This window comes from Mauremys mutica, chromosome 21, assembly GCF_020497125.1.
Source record: "Mauremys mutica isolate MM-2020 ecotype Southern chromosome 21, ASM2049712v1, whole genome shotgun sequence".
Taxonomy (NCBI): domain Eukaryota; kingdom Metazoa; phylum Chordata; order Testudines; family Geoemydidae; genus Mauremys; species Mauremys mutica.
This window is the reverse complement of record NC_059092.1, coordinates 22,133,577-22,158,359: the sequence shown is the minus strand read 5'-3', so window position 1 is coordinate 22,158,359 and position 24,783 is coordinate 22,133,577. Positions and strand designations below refer to the sequence as shown.

The 24,783-nt window shown below is 52.3% G+C and overlaps 1 protein-coding gene and 1 long non-coding RNA gene across 2 annotated transcripts; one reads left to right on the top strand and one right to left on the bottom strand.

The window, feature by feature from the left end:
- Window positions 1–356: 356 nt before the first annotated feature.
- LOC123354455 (small vasohibin binding protein) lies at window positions 357–9,541 on the bottom strand. Its single transcript, XM_044996556.1, has 2 exons — window positions 9,165–9,541; window positions 357–800 (listed from the first exon to the last, which is right to left on the bottom strand). Exons 1-2 carry the CDS (start codon window positions 9,279–9,281, stop codon window positions 714–716), a joined length of 204 nt encoding a protein of 67 aa, XP_044852491.1. The 5' UTR covers window positions 9,282–9,541; the 3' UTR covers window positions 357–713.
- Window positions 9,542–9,670: 129 nt separating this feature from the next.
- On the top strand, window positions 9,671–21,637 carry LOC123354456. Its single transcript, XR_006574759.1, has 3 exons — window positions 9,671–9,807; window positions 14,784–14,850; window positions 21,526–21,637. It is a non-coding gene; the product is annotated as an uncharacterized LOC123354456 (long non-coding RNA).
- The last annotated feature ends 3,146 nt before the right edge of the window (window positions 21,638–24,783 follow it).

The following is a 24,783-nucleotide window of genomic DNA, read 5'->3' as shown; positions in this document are numbered from 1 at the left end:
AGCTGAATGAGCATATCCCCCCCAGATGAATATAGACTGAGAGGAGTCAGATCCTGTCAGTGGATATTCTCTTTCCCAACCCTCTCCAAATCTCAGAGCTGTGTGTTTATGGCATGCTCTCTGCGTGTCCATTCTCTGCTCCCAACCTGCTCTAAGCAGTGTGCCTGTGGCATGCTAGATCATGAATGTTCTTAGCCCCCATCCAGTTACTGGTCTGTCTTGTATCCAGTAGCATTTAAAAGAAACGGGTGGTAGTTTCACTCTCCTGGCCAACAGCTCACAGCTACAACCACGACACATGCTGCTTTGAGAAGACACTTTCCTTATGCGTCAGGCCCAGGTAAGGGCAACCACAATTTTTATTTAAAAAACGTTTATTTGTCAAATCAAAGTAATAAATACCTTTAAGAAGGACAGTGTTAAAAAAAATGAAAAATGTGCCATCTTAACAAGGATGAACCAGAGGATTCTGCACTGCTGCTGGGAATGGGTCAGAGGCAGTTACAATGAAGGGCAAGTGGAGCAAGGTTCATGCCGTACAAGTGATCCTACCCCCTCTATATCTGCAAGTGTGCAGTTCTGTACGGTTCTTTTACTATTACCCACGGTCAGCAGAAAGATGCCTGGGAACACTGAACTCTGACCATCACTTATCCATGTTGTTTCCTGGTCTAAAATGCCACTGGCAATCCTGGGATGGCAGACAGAGGGTCTCATTCTCCAGAAGCCTGCATCTGCTTGCAGAAGGCATCGAACTGCTGCTGTTCAAGCTCCGTCATCACTCTGTTCAGGGCGTAGATCTGTGCAGAGAAAAGGGAGGTGTCTGAGAATAACACGCTTGCCACCTGGGGCCGTAGTTTTCATGCTGGGAGACTGGGGTCCTACTCTGCTTCTAGGAATTGTCTCTCCAAAGCATTAAAGAAACTGTATCCATGCCAACAGGCACCTCAACTTTTAACTACAAAGAGACCGTATCACTCAAAAAGTCACACTTGTCTCAAATGCTTTTACCTGCTACAACAAGTAACCCCCAAAGATTCCCACAGCTGAGAGGAGGAAAAATGATTTGCTGTTTTTTCAGCCTCCTTCCTGCACACTTGTCAATACAGCAGTCTAGCAGTTTGTCGGGGTACACAGCGAGTCCCACCTGTTCAGTCAGTCACCATCCCATTTGTGGGTCTCTCTGTATGGCAGAGGGGAAAGAAATACATGTGTTGAAATGTAAAGTGAGCCCCCATGACCTGGAAGATTTGGGGCAGCGGTTGCCCCCAAAGCCGCATTTAACTCATTTCTGAAGATGGCAGCATCAGTGGCGCACACAGTAAGGAAGAGCAGATCCCAGAGCTGCTGTGGCCATTGACACATTTGCCCTCAGCTATAAGTGGGCTAGGGCTCCAAGGATGAGTGGGTTCTCTACAGATGAATGTTGAAGGCACTTTCAGGACAACTGTAACTTCCCCTCTGCTGCCCTCCTGTGTTGATTTTCAAGGGAGCACATCTCATCAAGCTGCCACTGGGATTTCTCCCAGATCACTTGAGTGCAATAGCTTTAACATCAGTGACCCACCGTTCAGACGCCCTTGCCAGAGCTCCCAATCAGATGTCTGCTGCCAAAGCAGCACTTTGCACATGAGAGAAGTAAGGGAAGTTGGCTAGGGCTATGCACTCTCTGCAACAAGCAGTCTCTTTATACCCGGAGAGAGCTATGGAGGGAGTGGATTACAGGTGCAGCCAGAAACAGACAGGCATTTTAAAGGATAATGTTTAGTTGCTGCCATTGATCACAGAAACATTCTGAGAGGAGCAAAAGATCAGGAAAGAAAAAGTACAGAGATGGGAGCAAGAGTAAGCAGTGCTCCCAAGGGGTACGTCTACAGCAGCACATCTACGATGCTTCAGCTGTGCCATTGTAGCACCCTGGCATAGCCACTTCCCACTACGACAAAAATGGGTTTTCTGTCACTGTAGTAAAAGCACCTCTCTGAGGCCTGGTCTACACTAGGCGTTTAAATCGGTTTTAGGAGCCTAAAACCGATTTAACGCCACAACCGTCCACACTAGGAGGCACCTTATATCGATTTTAATGGCTCTTTAAATCGGTTTCTGTACTCCTGCCCGACGAGAGGAGTAGCGCTAATATCGGTATTAACATATCGGAATAGGGTTAGTGTGGCCGCAATCGACGGTATTGGCCTCCGGGAGCTATCCCACAGTGCACCACTGACCGCTCTGGACAGCATTCTCAACTCGGATGCACTGGCCAGGTAGACAGGAAAAGCCCCGCGAACTTTTGAAATTCATTTCCTGCTTCCCCAGCGTGGAGAGCTCATCATCACAGGTGACCACGCACAGCTCATCAGCACAGTTAACAATGCAGTCTCCTGAGAATCGAAAAAGAGCCCCAGCATGGACCGCTCGGGAGGTAATGGATCTGATCGCTATATGGGGAGAGGATTCAGTGCTAACAGAACTGCGTTCCAAAAGACGAAATGAAAAAGTATTTGAAAGAATTTCTAAGTCTATGACGGATAAAGGCCACAGCAGGGACTCCGTGCAGTGCAGAGTGAAAGTTAAGGAGCTCAGACAAGCCTACCAGAAAACCAAAGAAGCAAACGGAAGGTCCGGGGCAGGTCGAAAAACATGCCGCTTCTATGCTGAGCTGCATGCAATTTTAGGGGGCTGCGCCACAAGTACCCCACCCCTGACCGTGGATTCCGAGGTGGGGGTTGTAATCTCTGCCATGTCAGACGGGGAAGATGAAGATGAAGAAGAGGAGGAAGACCTCGCAGAGAGCACACAGCACTCCGTGACCCCCAGCAGCCAGGAGCTTTTTATCACCCTGACGGAATTACCCTGCTCCCAGCCCTCACAAGCAACTATTCCAGAGAATGACGCCATGGAAGGGAGCTCTGGTGAGTGTACCTTTGCAAATAGCAAACAGTGTTTTTTAAGCAAGCCTTTTTTAATGATTGATTTGCCCTGAGGACTTGGGACGCATTCGCAGACAGTATAGTTACTTAGAAAAGTTTGTTAACATGTCCGGGGATTGAGAGGAAATCCTCCAGGGACATCTCGATGAAGCGCTCCTGTAGGTACTCCAGAAGCCTTTGCAGAAGGTTTCTGGGCAAAGCATCCTTGTTCCGCCCACCATGGTAGGACACTTTACCATGCCATGCATGTAGCAAGTAATCAGGTATCATTGCGTGGCAAAGCATAGCGGCGTATGGTCCCGGTGACTGCTGGCATTCAAGAAGCATGCGCTCTTTATCTTGTTCTGTTATCCTCAGCAAAGTGATATCGTTCAGGATAACCTGGTTAGAAATCAGGAATTTAAGTAAGGGGGGGTGGCCATTTTTCTACTGGGTTCGTGGAATGCAGCAGCTTAAAAAAAACACTTTCCTGCACGTAGCGAAGCGGGGGGAGGGGAGGAGTGAAATGCCGATGATCTTTTCTGTTTGGTCACCGGCGAGGCGATCTTCCCCAAGCTACCGGACAAGCAGTGGGTGGGGGGGGGGGAAGGTTGTTGATTAGCAGGGAGCTAGCGTGGTATTAGCCATGCGTTGGGGGGGGAGGGGTAAATCACTGAGACAGTGGCTTACCATGGCCGCATGCAAGCTGAATCCTGATGCCTGGACCTGTGTCTGAGATCTGTAACCCAAGAGTTGCAAGCAGGCACTATTAAGATGAAAAATGCGACCTTGTAGGGAAATCACATGTGCTATGTAAGGTGAATAGTGCTTTTCACTGTGAAAGAGTATAACCATTGTTCTGTAAAATGTATCTTTCTAAATATTTATCTCCCTCATGCAGCTGCAAATATTTCAAGCGTCCCTCCTCCATCCCAAAGGCTAGCACAGATAAGGCGGAGGAAAAAGAAGACGCGAGATGAGATGTTCTCGGATATTATGGAAGTTACACGCAATGAAAGAGCTCATCTGAATGAGTGGAAGGACGTGGTTTCAAATTACAGGAAAGAGGCCAGTGAACGTGAGGACAGGAGGGATGAACGTGAGGACAGGAGGGACAACCGAGATGAGAGGTGGCGGCAGGAAGACCGGCAGGAAAATCAGCGGTGGCGGCAGGAAGATCAGCGGTGGCGGGATGCAACTCTGGGGCTGCTGCGTGATCAAACTGACATGCTCCGGCGTCTTGTGGAGCTTCAGGAACGGCAGCAGGATCACAGAGTGCCGCTGCAGCCCCTGTATAACCACCCTCCCCCCTCACCATGTTCCTTAGCCTCCTCACCCAGACGTGTAAGAACGCGTGGGGACTCCACCCCCGTGGACAGCCCAACCAGAAGGATGTCGTTACTCTGAATTTTATTTTTTTAATGGCCTTCTCCATCCCTCCTTTCCTCCTCCCAAAGCACACCCTTACTTCTCTCCCTCTTTTTATAATGAATCAATAAAGAATTCATGCTTTTTAAATGAGTGACTTTATTTGCATAAGTAAGCTGTACTCGAAGGGGGAGGGGGAGTTGCTTACAGGGACTGAGTCAATCAAGGGGGTTGGGTGTTCATCAACAAACACAGCAGTCACACTGTACCCTGGCCATTGATGAAGCTCGTTTTCAAAGCTTCTCTGATGCGCACCGCTTCCTGGTGTGCTCTTCTAATCTCCCTGGTGTCTGGCTGCGCGTAATCAGCGGCCAGGTGATTTGCCTCAGCCTCCCACCCCGCCATAAAGGTCTCCCCCTTACTCTCACAGAGATTGTGGAGAATACAGCAAGCAGCAATAACATAGGGGACATTGGTTTGGCTGAGGTCTGAGCGAGTCAGTAATGTGCGCCAGCGCGCCTTTAAACGGCCAAATGCACATTCCACCACCATTCTGCACTTGCTCAGCCTGTAATTGAACAGATCCTGACCACTGTCCAGGCTGCCTGTGTATGGCTTCATGAGCCATGGCATCAAGGGGTAGGCTGGGTCCCCCAGGATAACGACAGGCATTTCAACATCCCCAACTGTTATTTTCTGGTCTGGGAAGTAAGTCCCTTGTTGCAGCCGTTTAAACAGAGTAGTGCTTCTGAATACGCGAGCGTCATGAACCCTCCCTGGCCATCCCGCGTGGATGTTTGTGAAACGTCCCTTGTGATCCACCAGTGCTTGCAGCACCATTGAAAAGTACCCCTTCCGGTTTACGTACTGGGTGCCCTGGTGCTGCGGTGCCAAGATAGGGATATGGGTTCCATCTATTGCCCCCCCACAGTTAGGGAATCCCATTGCAGCAAAGCCATCCACTATGGCCTGCACGTTTCCCAGAGTCACAACCTTTCGTAGCAGCAGCTTAGTGATTGCTTTGGCTACTTGCATCACAGCAGCCCCCACAGTAGATTTTCCAACTCCAAATTGATTCCCGACTGACCGGTAGCTGTCTGGCGTTGCAAGCTTCCACAGGGCTATCGCCACTCGCTTCTCTACTGTGAGGGCTGCTCTCATCTTGGTATTATGGCGTTTCAGGGCAGGGGCAAGCAAGTCACAAAGTTCCATGAAAGTGCCCTTACGCATGCGAAAGTTTCGCAGCCACTGGGAATCGTCCCACACCTGCAACACAATGCGGTCCCACCAGTCAGTGCTTGTTTCCCGGGCCCAAAATCGGCGTTCAATGGATAGAATCTGCCCCATTACCATCAGGATCTCCAAAGCGCCGGGGCCCGCGGTTTGAGATAATTCTGTGTCCACGTCCTCATCACTGTCATCGCCGCGCTGCCGTATCCGCCTCTTACTCGCCTCGGTTCGAAGGTCCTGGTTCAGCATATACTGCACGAGAGTGCGCGAGGTGTTTAAAACATCCACGATTGCGGTATGGAGCTGAGCAGGGTCCATGCTTGCTGTGCTATGGCGTCTGCACGGTTCACCAAGCAAAAAAGGCGCGAAACGGTTGTCTGCCGCTGTCAGGGAGGGAGGGAGGGGTGAGGCTGTACCCAGAACCACCCGCGAAAATGATTTTTGCCCCATCAGGCACTGGGATCTCAACCCGGAAATGCCAAGGGGCGGGGGAGGCTGCGGGAACTATGGGATAGCTACGGGATAGCTACCCACAGTGCAACGCTCCAGAAATCGACGCTAGCCTCGGACCATGGACGCACACCACCGATTTAATGTGTTTAGTGTGGCCGCGCACACTCGATTTTATAAAATCTGTTTTACAAAACCGGTTTATGCAAATTCGGAATAGTCCCGTAGTGTAGACGTACCCTGAGAAGCAGTAGCTAGGTCTACCGAAGAATTTTTCCATTGAGTCTACGGGGGGCTTAGGGCAACCTAACTACATCAAACTGGGCATGAAAGTTTTCCACAGCCCTGAGCAACGTAGCTTGGTGGATCTAACTTTTAGGTGTAAATCAGGGTTACGAGTGCCACATCACAGAATATTAGGGTTGGAAGGGACCTCAGGAGGTATCTAGTCCAACCCCCTGCTCAAAGCAGGACCAATCTCCAACTAAATCATCCCAGCCAGGGCTTTGTCAAGCCGGGCCTTAAAAACCTCTAAAAATGGAGATACCACCACCTCCCTAGGGAACCCATTCCAGTGCTTCACCACCCTCCTAGTGAAATAGTGTTTCCTAATACCCAACCTAGACCTCCCCTCACTGTAACTTGAGACCGTTGCTTCTTGTTCTGTCATCTGCCACCACTGAGAACAGTCTAGATCCATCCTCTTTGGAACCCCCTTTCAGGTAGTTGAAGGCTGCTATCAAATCCCCCCTCACTCTTCTCTTCTGCAGACTAAATAACCCCTTCCCTCAGCCTCTCCTCGTAAGTCATGTGCCCCAGCCCCCTTATTTTCGTTGCCCTCTGCTGGACTCCATGGGAATCATGTGAGTCATCAACATTTAGACATGCCATGTGTGCAGCTTGGCAGTTCATTTGCTTACGGCATAAGAAGAAAAGTTCACTCGTGATAAACAACTCGTAAGAACAGAGTTGGAAAGTTCTTCTCACATCACCCTTCTTTCCTACAATCCTAGGGATGCAGAGTCATGCTCCCAGTCTCACTCCATTAGTTGGTGAAGGCAGCATGTAACCAGGCATGGTATAACTGTGCCCCCTGTTGGTCCATGGGAATGATATCAAGAACTTCAAAAGCAAACTCAGGAGCTAGAGGAGAACGGCAAAGGCAAGAGGCATTTACAAGACAAGGAGGATTAAACAGAAAAGAAACAGCCCTCCAAGAACGTGTTCAGATACAACATATGGCTCCCTGCCTACACCGCATTTATTCATGTGTTATGCCTTTATAGAGAACAATAAGGAAACTAATTTAAACACAGTCAGGAAAGCAAGAGTTAAAGTTCTAATAGTAACTAGCTGACCTGCACTGCAAACACTGTACTGGCTAATAACTTAATTAGTAATTGAAATTTTAGACATGAAGCAAAGTATTGAGAACTCTAACTTTTAGACTTCCCAATTGTTTTAAGTGGGTAACATTAATGGTGCTTTACATTGTTTTTGCAGTTTCTGTTTGTCAGTAAAGAAAAGAGAAGAAAAAGACTATGCCTGAGCATGTTAGCATTGAAATGGTCCCCATTAGGTTTTGCTATTCATACTTGTCTGCACAAGGGACATGGCTACCATTTGCCATCTGTTGCCAATACCAGTGTAAGCAATGCTGAAACTCTTCTGTAGATGCTTCTCTCAGCATTGAGAAGATGCCAGTCTTCTCAATGCTGTGTGAGTCAGACTAGTTCTAAAGAGGTTTACACACCACAGGTGTGTGGTCTACACACACAGCTGCACCTTAACTAGCAATGTGATTTTAAACTGATTAGTTAGACTAGTGCAAAACCCCTGTGGGGTTAGTTACTCTTAAATCTGGATTACATCAAATTTAGCTTGTGTCAGTGAATGTACATGGACATTCAAAGCAGACAGAACCACTTTAATTCTAGTCAAGTTCTTATGCTGCTTTTATCAGCACAGTATCAAGCACCTTCCAGATGTGCATTACATGGTGTGACTAATGGCATGTTTACACTTGCCATTTAAAGTGGAAAAAGCATCTACACTTGCCATGACTTTTTGCAGTGAAACTCAGACATTTCATCTGTGGTGATGTGCAAGTGAAGACAAGTTCTTCCTATTTACACTGCTTTTAGCCTCCTGATGATATCCCACAGTGCCTAAGTGACCACTCTAGCCAGCAGCTCTGCTGCCAGGTCAACAGACATCCATCCCTCCCCCTGTAAAGCCCCAGGAACTTTGAAACTCCCCTTCCTGTTTTCATGGTAAGTGCTCACTTATCTGGCCAGGTGACAATGGCTGCTCCATGGAGCAAGCAATCCCTTGCTTGGAGCAATGCTGAGCTACTGGAGCTTATCGATGCAGGGACCCAGGATGCCTTGCAATCACTCCCTCCACACTTCCCACAAGCCCAATCGTCAAACTGGAGAGAGCTGCACTGTGGGATAACTGCCCTAGACAGGCAGGGGTTTGCCCCAGTTAACAAAGGACGTTTAGTTAAACTAATGTAATTTCTGTATGTAGACAAGTCCGCAGTATTATGCTCAATGGTAATGCAACTACCCATAGGGCTCTCAGCATCACTAGCTGCAGTGCAGCTGAACTAGTGTTAGTACTGGTGGGAAATTTAGAAAATTTCCCTTTTATAGACAGAGTCTACAATGGAGTGGAGGAAGGGGACACGTCACACTTTTGCAGCTGTAGTTATATGACTGGCCACATTTTGCAGCAAGGGAAGGTTAACAAGGTGACAGCACAGCTGAAAAAGCAAGAGACAAGGGCTGCAGTCACAGGAAGAGGTTTACATTCTTGCAGTGTGTGTTTCATTGAGAAATTGACACCATCTCCCTCTCACTGACCGGCCCACTGGCAACCTATAAAGACAGGCAGAAAACTTTTGAGGTCACGAGAGGGCGCAGAGTTTTAAGAGCTTGAGAATGCCTCCGAGAGATGGTTTAGTCACGTTCTTTTATCGAGCCCATCGCTGTGGTGTCAGACTTTGGTTTCCCGATCTGCATGTCAGCCTCAGAGCGGATCAGGTGCCCACAACATGAGAGAAGGAGCGATGGGGACGGCAGCGTGTCTGACCACTGGCTGCAGCGCACACATCCCCTGACAGCCAGGAAAGGGCCCTGCTCCAAGGGGCGTGGGCCGTGCCCCGTCCGAGCTGGGGCCCAGCATAGGGCGCCTCCCTCTCACCTCCGCCCGCTGTCTCTGCTTCAGCTCCTGCTGGGCCGATTTCTGCTTGGCCTTCTCCAGGCGGCTGACGGGCTCCTTGGGTTTGGGTTTCTCCTTCCGCCCACCGCCGGGCTCCATGGCTCCTTCCCGCTCGGCTCGGCCCGGGGCCTGCGAGTGAGACAGCGGCGTCACGCCCTGCAGCCCCCAGCAGCCCCGCTCCCTGCGCCTGCAGGCTCCAGCGCTGCCGCCCGCCGCTCAGGGGGGCCGCGCTCACCCAGGCGGGTAGGCGCCGCGCCGCGCCGTTTACTCGCGAGTGTAAAATGGCAGGGGAGGGGCTGGTCCCATCGAGGACTCGACACTCGATTGCTCCTACGTGACGTCGGATGGTAGGTGTAAGGGGGGCTAGGGAAGCGCGTGCACAAATATGAGCGAGTGCGCAGGCGCGAGGATACGCATGCGTAAACGTTGTGTGAAAACTGGATAATGCGCAGGCGCAGCACGAGGGGGGGAAATCGAGCATAGAAAACGGAGAGAGTAGCATGCGCATGCGCATGAAGTGAGCCCGAGGGATGGGCAGGGCGCCAACAGAGCCCAGCATCTCGTGGGGACCCGCCTAGCGCAGCGCCCCCTGGTGGGGGGCGGTCCCCTCGGAGCTGGGCCCGCGGTAGGCTCTGCAACGGGGCCATTGGGCTGGGGCTGAGGGAAGCCCGCGCGGGGATGGGGGTGCCTAGGCGGCTGGTGTTGGGCGTGCCGGGGGTGGTGCCTATGGAGGGTGGTGCCCGTGGGGTGGTGGTGCCCGTGGGGGGGGCTATGGGGTGATGCCCATGGAGGGTGGTGCCCATGGGGGGGTGCCTATGGAGGGTGGTGTCCGTGCCCGGGGGGGGGCTATGGGGGGTGGTGTCCATAGGCGCAGGTCAGGGCACCAGAAGACTTGCAAAGGGGGCGGAGGCCAAACCACCAAAACAGGCAGATTTGAGCAGTGCTGGGATCCTGTACAGCAGGTCACAGGCCACTGACTCCTCATCACGCCAGCTGTTACACCACCCAGATCCAGACGGGCCAAGGGGGGTCCAGGCCCTGGCTCCCTCCACCCACTGCACCCCTGCCGAGTTCAGTTTCTCAAAGTGAGGGTCAATGCCCCTTTGGCCTCCCCATCTCTGACCTCATGGCCCAGGTTTGTGGGGATGAGGGTGGGGACTGGGTGCAGATGCCAGAGGCATGGGCACTGGTGTCAGGCAGTATCAGGTTGCCAGTCTGTGGCAGCTGGCTTGAGAGCCCTGTGCTGTCTGTGTCCTTGCTGCCCTGGTTAAGCTCAGATTTTCCCTGGCGGAGGTTTAACCTTCCTGCATCATGCATGTAAGAAAGGAGAGGGATAGCTCCGTGGTTTGAGCATTGGCCTGCTAAACCCAGGGTTGTGAGTTGAGTCCTTGAGGGGGCCATTATAGGGATCTGGGGCAAAAATCTGTCTGGGGATTGGTCCTGCTTTGAGCAGGGGGTTGTACTAGATACCTCCTGAGGCCCCTTCCCACCCTGATATTCTATGATTCTAAAGCATCTGTCTCATATTCCTGCTCCCTTCCCCACATTAGCTGTGCTGGTGTTCTCCACCCAAAACCCACCAGGTGTTCTGCAGCCCTGTGGAGAGGCCCAGTAAACTGTTGCCCATTGGTAGTGAGCCAGTATTCAGTGCCTTTCTGCATTGTTTTTATTAGAAGGAAAAATCAGTGACACAAGTCAGATATATCTTTGGTGAATCCTGTTTATTTTCAAAGAATATCTGCAAAGATCTTTTCCCCTCAACTCAGTAGGAATAAACAACAGGAAGTAGTTTCTAGCTCACAGTTTCCAAGTCTGCCCTTTCCATCAGTCCTGCTCCCAAGGAGCTCTGTCTCTGCTCCCTCTCAGGGCCACACATGTTCATCACTCACACGACTGCTTCGCTTGTTTTCTCTGCTTTAACACACACACACAGCTTGCTAAACCATTTCCTAGGCTCTGTGTTTGCAGTGACTGAACCTCACAACCCACATGGTTTAGCTTCTGACCACGCCTTGCCTTGTGGCCAGTCGCTTCTTTTGTTTCCAGCTATCGCTATGTAAAGGGACTTAATTTAGAATGAAAGCAGAGTGCTTGGCACACCCATTGGCTTTAACCAAGCCTGTGATTGGCTATAGATCAAAGACCTGCTTGATGGCCACCATTAATGCCTTCCAGCATAACAAGACTATCTGGGAGGGAGACTTGGTTCAATTCAGCTCCTGAAGTTTTTGGCCCATAAGCCTTCACACACATGAGTCTTCTTATCACATATGTCTTTATAGGCTGAACAGTGTGGTGCGCTACCGCTCTGTATGGTGAAGAGATTCCGGCACGTAAACACCTGGATGGTATATCAGAAACAAAACTACGCTGAGCTCAATGATTCCTGGTCTTCCCTTTCCCTGGCTACTAGTGCCTTCTGCAAATGAAACCAAGTCTCCGAAGAGCTACCCAGAGGAGAAAATTGGATACCTAAATAAACATGACATCTTGTTACTAATTTTTAAATAAGAACAGCCACACTGGGTCAGACCAATGGTCCATCTATCCCAGTATCCTGTCTGCCGACAGTGGCCAGTGCCAGGTGCTTCAAAGGGACTCAACAGAGCAGGGCAATTATCGAGTGATCCATCCTCTGTCTTTCAGACCCAACTTCTGGCAATCAGAGGCTTAAGGATACCCAGAGCATGGGGTTGCATCCCTGCCCATCTTGGCTAATAGCCATTGATGGACTTATTCTCCATGAACTTCTCTAATTCTTTTTTGAACCCACTTATACTTTTGGCCTTCACAACTGATCACGGCTTGGCCTCCCAAGACAGAAAGCACAAAGCTGGTCATATGTAGAAAAGCCACTGCCCTGCATTAATTCCCTTCCCTCCCAATCTCTTCCTTCCCCTGCCTTTCAAGTTGGGAGGTCTTGTTTGTTTTTAAAACTCCAATACTTTGCCCTTCTCATCTGAAGATCTCAAAGCACTATCAAGCAACTAGCTCTGCCTCAGTGCCTTTGAAAGGGGTACGTGTTGCCGGGGAAACTGATACATAGCTTCAGGCGTGCATTTTCAGATGGGGCCACTGCTTTGGTGGACTCAACCTTAGTCACTTTGGTTTTGATTTTTCAGAGATGCTTCCATTGATTCCGGCTGGACCTGCTGGCATTCAGCACTAAATCAAACCATTTATGTCTCAAGTTAGGCACTAAATATCACTTGCCTCTTATGAAGGTGCCCAAGATTGTGGCTAGTTAGTGGCAGAGCTGGACCTAAAAATCCTGGCACCCACTCTCCTGTTCAGGGCCGCCCAGAGGATTCAGGGGGCCTGGGGCAAAGTGGGGGAGCTGCGGCGCTTGTACTCACCCGGCGGCAGTCTGGGTCTTGGGGGCATTTTGGTGGTGGGGGGCCCTTCAGTCGCTCTGCGTCTTTGGCAGCACTGAAGGTCCCCCCGCCGCCAAGATGCCGCCGAAGACCTGGAGCGACTGAAGGGCCCCCTGTTGCCGAAATGCCGCCGAAGACCCAGACCGCCGCTGGGCCAGGGCTCGCGGGGCCCCTGTGGGGCCTGGGGCCTGGGGCAAATTGCCCCACTTTCCCCCCCCCCTCTGGGTGGCCCTGCTCCTGCTCTAAGCACTAGACCAAGCTGCCTCCCTGGTTTGCAGTTTGAGGGTGGGATTTTATTTGTAATTAAGATGTGTTTTTCCTGTTGGACCAGGGGTGAGCAAACTTTTTGGCCTGAAGCCACATCGGGGTTGCAAAACGGTATGGAGGGCTGGGTAGGGAAGGCTGTGCCTCCCCAAACAGCCTGCCCCCCACCCCCTATCCGCCCCCTCCCACTTCCCACCCCCTGACTGCCCCCCTCAGAACCTCGGACCCATCCAACCCCCCTGCTCCTTGTCCCCTGACCGCCCCCTCCTGGGATCCCTGCCCCTAACCGCCCCCCGGGACTCCACCCCCTATCCAACCCCCCCGCTCCCTGTCCCCTGACTGCCCCCTCCCGGGACCCCCTGCCCCTAGCCTCCCCCTTGGGACCCCACCCCCTGTCCACCCCCGCAGCCCCTTTCGGAATGTGGCCCTGCGAAAATGGGCGGAGGACTCAGGAGGAGCAGAGGCAGCCACCCAGCTGGAGAGAAGCAGCGGTTTCCCCTTCAAAGCGCCACTTCTCTCCGGCTGGCTGCGCGGCCGCCCGGTGATCCTCCTGAATCCTCCGGCTGCGTTCCCCGCGCTCCCGCCACCCACCTACTCCCCTGCCCCTGCAGTGCAGCCCTTTCCCCCCGCAGGGGGTGCACTGGTGCTGATCTGCCTGAGTGCCCAGCCCTGGGGCCCCCTGTTGTTGGGGGGCCCCGTGCCAGGCCACCCTGTGTTCACTGGTAAATCTGCCCCTGAGCTGTGCTGCCCAGCCAGAGCCAGCTACGCTGCCGCGCTGCCAGCATGGTGAGCTGAGGCTGCGGGGGAGGGGGAACAGCAGGGGTGGGGCCGGGACCGGGCAGGACGTCCCCGCTGGCCGGATGTGGCCCGCGAGCCGTAGTTTGCTCACCTCTGTGTTGGACAGTGACCCAGATGCTTTGGCATAGGGGAGGGATACATATTTTTATTTTTTGTGTGTTCTGTCCACTTCCTGGTTAATGCCAAGATCACTTTCTTGTTTGCTAGGTTGCCAACCCTCCTAGTTTGGCCAGGAGTCTCCGGGAATCGGGCTTGATCTCCTGGAGGCTACTGAAGCCAATCTGGGAGATTGTAGGTTGCTAAAACTCCGGCGGCCCAGCAGGACTGAGGCAGGCTCTCTACCTTCCCTGGCTCCATGCTGCTCCTGGAAGTGGTGATATGTCCGGTAGCAGCTCCTAGAAGGAGGCACAGCCAGGGGGTCTCTGTGCGCTGCTCCCGTCCCAAGCGCCAACCATAGGCGCCAACTTCTCTTTACACATTTTAAAAATAATAAACATGGAAATATAAACTTTGCTGCAGTCACCTTCTCTCTACTTCCCTGCTGGGCTCTTTCACAGGGGCGTACTGGTGTTGTCCGTGTTGTGCTTTAAACAAGGATCAGAGAGACAGAGTTCCAAGGGGACTTCCCCAGGCGAGACCCCAGCAATGCGTTGGTAGTCACTGAGGACCAGCCTCTCAGTGGCATTAAGTGGCTCTGCCTCATTTGCATGGGGCATGTGAGAGTCCAGCTGGTTGATCAGCTGTGAAAATGTAGGCCTCTTAGAAGCTTTCCACTGCCAGCAACTCCTCATGATCCGATACCTGTCGTTAGTAACAGATACAAGTCATATATATGCACAAGCTTTGCTTGAAGTCTAGAGAACAAACCAAGAAAGAAGCCAAGTCCCATGGCATGTGTCTCTGCATTGAACTCACCACGTAGTGATAATAACTTAGCTCTTGCATTCTTAAATTGGCTGCCAGTCTCTGTAGCCAGTAGAGACCTTGGAGGTTTAAAGGTACAAGTTAAATTCCACATGGTGGGTGACTGATCTGTGTTCAGATGGATTCAGGGCACTTGGCAGGTCATGTTGCCTTTTGGATTCAGTTTGGTTCAGGAAAGTAGTTAGTAGCTGGGAGGCCTTTGGGCAGTGGTGCCCTAAACTGTATTTATGATTATTTTCAGGGATGGTGGTTTAAAGAGGCTGGAGAACAGTGCATCCGATTCCAGTGATCCCTCCCCTTGCTTGCAGGTAGGGCATTTCCTCATTACTGGCAAGTGGGGGATTTTGTTCTGTTGAGTGCCAACAGCTCTTGAGAGCATTGATGGCTCTCACTTGGTCTGGGAGAAGGTGAGAGAGACGGTGGTGAGAGCGAGTGAAGGAGAAACCTTCTGACTTACCAGACACCCACAAGCCACGGCTGGCATTGAAAGCTGCCTTCTCCTTCCCCCTCCCCAGGTTAGATCTCTGCCAGTACACAGCATGGGGCTGGGATTCTCAATCAATGGCTGTGCCTGGGGGTAACTCTTCTGCCTTGTGTGTCAGCCTCTGGAAAATCGCTCTGGTCAATTGTCCAGGCCCCACCACCCAGTATAAACTCAGCCCCTGCCAAGTAGCAGGTGTTAGGCACTTCCTGGATATAACATGGCAGCTGTTCCCTTAGCAAGCTCAGTTGTGATTTTGTCAGTGAAAGCAGTGGGGTGGGGGCAGCTCAGTAGGGGGAGGAGGGAGAGGACAATTTGACTTTTAAATGAGGGCTATGGCAACTTGGGAGGTAGAAACCAGAGTCTCACTAGTTCACTTCCATCCTAACTCCGTTGTTGCCTCCCTCTTCCCTCTTTATTACTGGAGGAGGAAATATCCATAGCCCTGATTATACACTGTCACCTGTGGCCATCACAACCACAGATGAGAGAAGCGAGGGGGGTGCAGGGTGCAGGAGACGAGATGCCAAGTGTCTCTCATAAGCTGCAGGTGGCCAGTTCAAACCCTGCTGAGGTGGGAAGTTGTGCCCCCAGTGGGCATGTGCCCCCATCCCAGAAACCACCACCAGGATGGGGCCCATGTCTGCAGTGTCAGTGCAGAAGGAGCCATAGAGAGCGAGTCCCGTTCTCACACTTGGGAGTGGTCCCTCCAGCTGAGGGCAGCCTGGGGAACGCTCGTACTGCTTCTGCCCCAGGGATTGATTCAGGGCTTCAGCACTCAGTCTAGCACCAGCTTCAAAATAATGAGCAAGGGGAAAACGGAGGCATGCAACACAGTGCAACACCTTGCTCCGGAGCTAATAAAAGAGCTTGGAGAGAGCGGGAAGGGCCGTGCTAACAGAATGTCCATTAAAAACAATCAAGCCATGGCACTGCTTCGGGTTAGGGGCCAGCGGTTTCAAGCATCGCTGGAGCAATCGCATACGGTATCTTAGCCACAGCTTAGCCCCATGTAGTGAAAAGGGTGGTTGCCATGAAACCTGCGTGTTGTGAAATATACCAAGCTCAGGCTGACCTGAGAGTAGTGTAAACAGGTAAGGACGAGTAGTGGGAGGACACACGTAGGAACAGTCTCACTGGGTCAGACCAATAGTCCATCTAGCCCAGCATCCTGTCTTCTGACAGTGGCCAGTGCCAGGTGCTTCAGAGGGAATGAACAGAAAAGGGCAATTTTGAGTGATCCATCCCCTGCCATCCAGTCCCAGCTGTGGGCATCTGGAGGTTTAGGGACCCCTAGAGCATGGGGTTGTGTCCCTGACCAGCTTGTCTGCTAGCCATTGATGGACCTATCCTCCAGGAGCTTATCTAGCTCTTTTATAAATTCAGTTATGCTTTTGGCCCTCACAGTGTCCCCTGGCAATGAGTTCCACAGGTTGACTGTGCACTATGGGAAGAAGTACTTCTTTTTATTTGTTTTAAACCTGCTGACTATTAATTTTCTGGATGACCCCTAGTTCTTCTGTTATGTGGCAGGATAAATAACACTTTCTTCACATCATTCATGATTTTATAGCCCTCTATCATATCCCCCCCAGTCATCTCTTTTCTAAGATGAACAGTCCCAGTGTTTTTAATCTCTCCTCATATGGAAGCTGTTCCATACCCCTAATCATTTTTGTTACCCTTCTCTGTACCTTTTCCAATTCTAATATATCTTTCTAAGATGACGCAACCAGAACTGCACACAGTATTCAGGGTGTGGGAGTACCATGTATTTTATATAGTGGCATTATACTTTCTGTTTTATTATTTATTCCTTTCCTAATGGTTGCTAACAGTCTGTTCTCTTTTTTGACACTGCTGCACATTGAGCAGATGTTTTTTAAAGAACTATCCAGGATGATCTCTTTCTTGGTGATAACTAATTTAGATCCCATCATTTTGTATGTACAGTTGAAATTGTTTTTCCCAGTGTGCGTTACTGTGCATTTATCAACATGGAATTTCATCTGCTATTTTGTTGCCCAGTCACTCAGTTTTGTGAGATCCCTTTGTAACTTTTCGCAGTCAGCTTTGGACTTAAGTAATTTTGTATCATCTGCAAATTTTGCCACCTCACTGTTTACCCACTTTTCCAGATCATTTATCAATATGTTGTACAGCACAGGTCCAAGTACAGATCGTTGAGGGACCTGGCTGTTTACCTCTTTCCATTGTGAAAAATGACCATTTATTCCTACCCTTTGTTTCCTATCTTTTAACAAGTTACTGATCCATGAGAGGACCTTCCCTCTTATCCCATGACTGCTTAGTTTGAGTCTTTGGTGAGGGACTTGTCAAAGGCTTTCTGAAAGTCCAAGTACACTCTATCCACTGGATCACCCCGTCCGCGTGTTTGTTGACACCCTCAAAGAATTCTAATAGATTGGTGAGACATGATTTCCCTTTACAAAAGCCATGTTGGCTTTTCCCCAACATATTGTGTTCATTTATGTGTTTGATAATTTAGTTCTTTACTGTAATTTCAACCAGTTTTGCCTGGTATTACAGTAAGGCTTACCAGCCTGTAATTGCCAGGATCACCTCTGGAGTATTTTAAAAAAATCAGTATTACTTTAGCTACCCTCCAATCATCTGGTACAGATGCTGATTTAAGCGATGGGTTACATACCATAGTGAGTAGTTCTGCAAGTTCATATCTGAGTTCCTTCAGAACTCTTGGGTGAATCCCATCTGGGCCTGGTGACTTATTACTGTTTAATTTATCAGTTTGTTCCCAAATCTCCTCTACTGACACCTCAATCAGGGACAGAACCTAAGATTTGTCACCTAAAAAGAATGGCTCAGGCGTGGGGATATCTCGCATATCCTCTGCAGTGAAGACTGATGCAAATAATTTGTTTAGAATTCATCCGTAATGGTCTTGTCTTCCTTGAGTGCCCCTTTAGCACCGCCATTGTCCAGTGGCCCCTCTGATTGTTTGGCAGGCTTCCTGCTTCTGTTATACTTAAAAACTGTTTGCTGTTAGTTTTTGTGTCTTTAGCTAGTTGCTCTTCAAATTCTTTTTTGGCCTTCCTAATTATATTCTTACACTTAACTTGCTAGAGTTTATGCTCCTTTTTGTTTTCCTCAGTAGCATGTAACTGCCAATTTTTAAAGGATGCCTTTTTGCCTTTAATCACCATGAGTGTGATACTGAAGGAATAGAGCAGCAGGTCATGGGAGACAGCAATGGTCTCGTCCCCCATATTCATCCATGCACCCACTAGTTTAGGAGAATGGCAGCTCGCATCATCTCCCAGGCTGTAGAAGGAGCAAATCCAAGAGCTCCTTAGCTCTATCTTGACACATCTCCCTGCCAAATGCTTTATTAATGTCATTTGTGTCGCTCTAGCACCTTCCACCCACAGATCTCCAGGGGCTTTAGGCATCAGAGAGCTTACGGCTCACAGCCCCCACTGGGGTGGGTCAGCCTTATGATGCCCATTTTACACAGGAGGCACAGAGAGGGGAAGGGACCGAAATCACAGCTGCAAACCCAGCCCAACACAAGGCTATCCTTCCACTATCCAGTCAGGTCCTTCCCCTAGCACTTTTACAAATGGACTCTGCCCCATTGGAATCAATCCGTGTTTTACCATGGAGAGACCCTGGGTCTTTACTGAGCAGGGCAGGTTCCGAGTGGCTAGTAATGGAGCTGAATGGTCAGCCCGGAGCACAGTTATAGCTAAGGCCTGATGGTTAGAAGGTGCTGTGGTTGGATTATTCTGTGGGGGTTACAAGTCACTTACAGATTGTTACCACACTGCTGTGGCTTCTGCATGCGGTGCTGTCGCTGTAGCCAGGATAACACTTCAGAGGGCAGCAGGGTCGGGTAAGGGGGAGCACCTGGGGAAGGAGAATAAGGAGCTATCAGCAGATTAGACCCCGAATCCGCTAAGGAATTAAAGGGACCATGTCGCTAGCTGGCCCGAGGACCAAAGGGAAGGGAATGTGCCCCCCTGTCCTGGGTTACGGTGGGCTGGCTTGGACAGGTTAGAGGAGCCCCATGAGCTGCCCTACTTGGCCCCCTGGCGACAACAGCTCCTAGGGGGTGCAGCAGGCAGCCAGGGATTAGCTGGTCTAGGAACACCCTGGCTATCTTCTCCTGCGTTGGCTTGTCTCTGATGTGTTGCCCTGGAGGTTGCAGCGGGAAGCAGACTGCAGACACTAGGGGTATTTCACCTTTTGGATGCCTTGTGGCCCCTTGGTCTCAGTCTTTCCTGCTTGGCTAAGCTGCAACTAAAGGTTGGGGAGAAGGGGGCTTCTAGAGGTGTGTGAAGGGAGCAAACAGAGGCTGCTGTGTGGTTCCAGGGTGTATAACTAAGAGGGAGAGGATGCAAATGGAAGAATTGAAGCTGTAGGGTCTCCAGATGTGCTGGGCTGCTGGCACCTAGAGATCTAGCAAGTACACAGGCAGCCAGACCTGCCCTGCGGTGGGGATGAGGGATAGGCTAGGCAGAAATGGGAATGGTCTAACATGCAGCTCCGCTCAAAAGCTGTTTGGGAGAGGATGGCCCTGGGGTTGTGAGGCTGATGGCATCCAGCTCCTGCGGAGCCTCCAGCTGACAGGCTCCATGCTGACCTGGAGAGATAAAGGAGGCAGGCTCGCACCTGCTCTGTGCTCTCCTGCTTGGAGGAGGGCAGGGGCTAGCTATTGGTGAAGGGCCTGAAGCCCGTCACACCCATTAACTAGCCCAGGCCCTACTGCTCCTGGGTCCCCAGAGAACCTCAGGTGTGCTCAGGCCACCTCCACCTGTGTGTGGGGAGGCACAGAGCACAAGGCGTTACAAACTCTCCCTCTGCAGGGCGGGGGCTGGAGGCCCAGGGTGCTTTTCACTGGGCTGTGACAAAGGACAAGTCAGAAATCCCCTGCCTCACACAGTGCTGTGTCATCAACCTAGGTTGGATATTAGGAAAAACTTTTTCACTAGGAGGGTGGTGAAGCACTGGAATGGGTTACCTAGGGAGGTGGTGGAATCTCCTTCCTTAGAGGTTTTTAAGGTCAGGCTTGACAAAGCCCTGGCTGGGATGATTTAGTTGGGTTTGGTCCTGCTGTGAGCAGGGGGTTGGACTAGATACCTCCTGAGGTCCCTTCCAATCCTGAGAGTCTATGATTCCCCCTATCCATTCTGAGCAGGGACCAGTCACTTTTACATGCTTCCTGCAGTGGTGTGTTTACCTCACTCCTCTCTAAGCTGTTGACCCTTGCTGACATTTCAAGAGGGAGCAGAGGCGCAGACAGTTTAGTGAAGTCAGAGGCAGAGCCAGGGAGAAACCCCGCCTAGTGATGTGCTCTAACCCCTAGGCCACACTCCCCACTGCCTGAATGCTGCAGGTTTGATTGCATCATCACATTCACAAAGGTTACAAACCAATATTTTTCCAGGAGGGCAGTGCTGCCTACTGGTTAGGGCACAGGGCGGGGAGATGCAGGGTCTCGGTACTGTTCCAAGGCACTTCACACCTGTCTCTTGGTTTTCCCATCTCTAAATTAGGAATGACACTTCCCTTTGCAAGGTGCTTTGGGATCCTCTAGAGAAGTGCTAAACATGTTCTCAAGCAATTTCTTAGGGAATCAGTTTTGGCATTTGGGGCATGACGGTTTGATTTGTCAGGGCCGCCCAGAGGATTCAGGGGACCTGGGGTCTTCGGCGGCGGGGGGGCCCCCGCTTTGGCGGTAATTCGGCGGCGGGGGGGTCCTTCCGTTCCGGGACCGGCCGCTGAAGTGCCCCAAACACCCACGGTGGCGGGTCCCGGGGCGGAAGGACCCCCCCGCCGCCGAATTACCGCTGAAGACTCGAAGCGGAAAAAGCTCCGGGGGTCCGAGCCCCGCGAGAGTTTTCCGGGGTCCCCAGAGCGAGTGAAGGACCCTGCTCCAGGGCCCCCGAAAAACTCTCGTGGGGGCCCCTGCGGGGTCGGGGGCAAATTGCCCCACTTGCCCCCCCCCCCTCTGGGCGGCCCTGTGATTTGTACACAAGTCACTGTCAAAATTTAAGGGACTGGACGCAGGCCACCTTCCCAGAGCTGCGCTGCTTCTCTCCCAGATGGCCGGTGCAGTGGAGAGGAAATGCGGCCATGCCACTGGTGTGATGGGATCTCTCCTTGAACAGTTATTGATCAGTTCAGTTACAACAACAAAGATGAGGGAGATGAAAGCAGTTACCTAGTGTGATCATTTCATACAGCAGAATCCCAAATGACCATCTGGGGAGAAAACACGAGTGAGACAAAGTCAAAATGGCTCCTCTCATGCATTTAAAAACCCGAGTTTATTCCAACAGCCTCCTCCCTTCCACACCTTGTATCTATGGCTCCTTAACCGCATCTGTGCTCTTGTGCATCCCTCCATCCTGGCAGGATTCATATGTCTGCCTAGATGGATGGCACTGGCCCTTGAAGAGGCCTAGCCCTGAGAGGGAATCCAGGCATCCTGCGTCAGGGGCTCTGTTATTTTGCCTAGATAAGATGGTTGAGTGGCCTGACCCTGTTGCATCACTGAGTGCAGTCACGAGAGATGCATGGATATTGGGAGGTGGAAATTGGGACTGTTCTGCAATCACCAGTTTCTGTTTAAGGTAAGTGAGTTAAGTGCTGGGATATTGTTGGCTGAGAGTGGCTACACTAGCAAGCTTACAGCAGTGCAGCTGTAAGCTCTCTAGTATAGCCATAGGCTCAGAAGACCTGAGTTTTCATCCCCAGCCCTGCCACTGGCCTGCTGAGTGACCTGGGGCCAGTCTCTTCCCCTCTCTGTTTCTCTGCCTGCCCTTTGTCTTCTACATTTAGACTCAGATTTCAGGGCAGTGACTGTCTCTTTCCATATGTTTATGCAGCACCCAGCACAATGGGGCCTGAGCTCAGCTGCCACTGTAACACATGACTGGGTCCAAAGCTCCAGCATGCACACAGGATATTCTGGCCTTTTGCTGGTTGCTGCTTTTTGTCCAATATTTCTGAATAGCGACTAGATTAGCTGACAGTACATGGGTTCCTGGCAGTGCCAGGCTGCATTCAGCAAATACTGTTCCCCCAGCTCTGGAGGTAGTGCTCTGCCTCCCAGGGAGGAGTCCACAAGACTTTGCTTTGTGGGGCTGGGGATTCTGACCCATGTGTGACTGGCTCCAAACTCTTATGTTCTCAAGCACAGTGAATGCATTCTGCATTGGGTGTTGTGCCAGGAACGCCCCGTTCTCAAAGGCTACAGATCAAGTTGTATGCTATTAGGCTGCCTGATGTGCCAATCCACCAGGTATTGGACCTCTGGTCCATTGACACCGCATTAAAGCCCCTTAGCTTTGCTCACCCTCTCTCCAGGGAAGCCTCCTGACCTAGACAGCCCACCCCAGAGCCTGGCCACTGTTTCTGTGGTTACTGGGATGGTGATGAGTTCAAGCCTTTTTACAGCACTCGGTAAGAATGGGCGATGCTGTGACCAGCCACACACAAATCTATCAACCCTCCATGGGCTTCTTGGTCACCCTGCTTCCCCTAGCCCTGGAACGTCCCCTTATTTTAGAAAACACAATAACTCTTAATCAGACTAGAAATAAAGTGGAGCATTTTAACAGTGAGGGTAAGAAACCGCTGGAACAGTTCACCAAAAGTCGGGGTAGATTCTGCATCACTGTCCATTTTTAACTCAGGATTGGATGTGTTTCTAGAAGATCTGCTCTGGGAATTATTTGGGGGCAGGTCTCTCACCGGTGCTGTACAGGAGGTCTGATTAGATGATCACAATGGTCCCTTCTGGCCTTGGAATCTATGCATCGTAAATTGGATTCCATTTACCTAGCAGTTCCTTGTCCCTTCATTTTAATCCCCTCTTCTCTGCCAAGGCTTTCTTCTCCACAGCACTTTATTCAATAACCTTCAGCCTCCCAGGAGGAGAGGAGGGACAGTTATAGTGGCACAGGCTTTGTCTGTGTGACCCCTTTGCGGGAAGTCTCCCCTGTCACTCCCTCGCTGCTAGCAGTGGAGCTGGCATAGGCAGAGGCGCGGTGTTGTACCACCGGGTGCCTAACCCTGCTCAGAGCAGGTCTAAGCAGTGCAGTGACACAAATGCTGTCACTCCACCGAGAGACTGCTGAACTGGAATTAATTTGCAAACTGGACACCATTAAATTAGGCTTGAATAAAGATTGGGAGTGGATGGGTCATTACACAAAGTAAATCTATTTCCCCATGTTTATTTTTCCCCCTACTGCTCCTCACACCTTCTTGTCAACTGCTGGAAATGGGCCATTTTGATTACCAGTACAAAAAGTGTTTTGTTTTGTTTTGTTTTGTTTTGTTTTTTCTCTCCTGCTGGTAATACCTCACCTTAACAGATCACTCTCATTATAGTGTGTATGGTAACACCCATTGTTTCATGATCTCTGTGTATATATATATATATCTTCCCAGTGATGAGCTGCCAAAATATTAACAACCGGTTCCCTCCTCCTCACCCCACGAGGGTGACCCCCCCACCCCCGGGGACTCCTGCCCCGCCCCCCAGGACCCCTGCCCTATCCACCCCCTTCCCTGTCCCTTAACTGCCCCCTGCCACTCCTCTTATTCCTGATAGCCCCCCGGGACCCCCGCCCCATCCTACCACCCCTTCTCTCTTTCCTGACTGCCCCTGGAACCCCTGACCCTGACTGCCTCCCACCCTGCCCCCCCAGGACCCTTGCCCCCATTCAATTCCCCTGTTCCCTGCCCTCTGATCACCCCAGTCCCGACCCTAATCCACCCCCGCCCTCTATCCAACACCCTCTCCCTGCTCCCTGTCCCCCTTACCCTGCTGCTTGGAGATGGGAGCCGTGCCACCCAGAGTCGGGGCTGGGAGCCACAGGCACTGGGCTGCATTCGGGGTCCAGGTCGGCATCTGGGTCCGGCCCGGAGCCTCACCGCCGGGCCGGAGTCGGGGTCCGGCGCGGAGACATGCCGCCCGCCAGCCAGAGTCAGAGCCGGGGGCCGGCGTGGAGCCGCGCTGCCCGCCCGGCCAGAGTCGGGACCAGGGGCCGGGTCGGCGTCCGGCCCGGAGCTGCGCCACCCGCCCAGCCAGAGTCAGAGCCGGGGTCCGCACCGCGCTGCCCGCCCGGCCGGGATACGGGTCGGGGTCCGGGTCGGCGTCCGGCCTGGAGCTGCGCCGCCCGCCCGGCCAGGGTCTGGGTCGGCGTCCGGCCTGGAGCTGCGCCGCCCGGCCAGAGTCCGGGTCGGCGTCCGGCCCGGAGCCGAGCCGCCCGCCCGGCCAGAGTCCGGGTCGGCGTCCGGCCCGGAGCCGAGCCGCCCGCCCGGCCAGAGTCCGGGTCGGCGTCCGGCCCGGAGCCGAGCCGCCCGCCCGGCCAGAGTCCGGGTCGGCGTCCAGCCGGGGACCGAGCCACGCTGCCCGGCCGGGGACCGAGCCGCGCCGCCCGCCCGGAGCCACGCTGCCAGCCCGCCCGGGGTCCGAGCCGCGCCGCCCGCCCGTCCGGGGTCCGAGCCGCGCCGCCCGTCCGGGGTCCGAGCCGCGCCGCTCGCCCGGAGCTGCGCTGCCAGCCCGCCCGGGGACCGAGCCGCGCCGCCCTCCCGGAGCCACGCTGCCCGCCCGCCCAGGGTCTGAGCCCCGGAGCCGCGCTGCCCACCTGTCCGGGGTCCGAGCCCCGCCGCCCGCCTGGAGCCGCGCTGCCCGCCCGCCCGGGGTCCGAGCCGGGGGCCGGCCCGGAGCTGCGCCGCCTGGCCGGGGACGTGCGGCGCCTCC

Excerpts from the sequence above, each read along its gene's own strand:
- LOC123354455 (XM_044996556.1), bottom strand. The coding sequence starts at position 9,281 with ATGGAGCCCGGCGGTGGGCGGAAGGAGAAACCCAAACCCAAGGAGCCC. Across the intron at positions 801-9,164 it reads AGCAGAGACAGCGGGCGGAG|ATCTACGCCCTGAACAGAGT; the intron begins GTGAGAGGGAGG and ends TTCTCTGCACAG.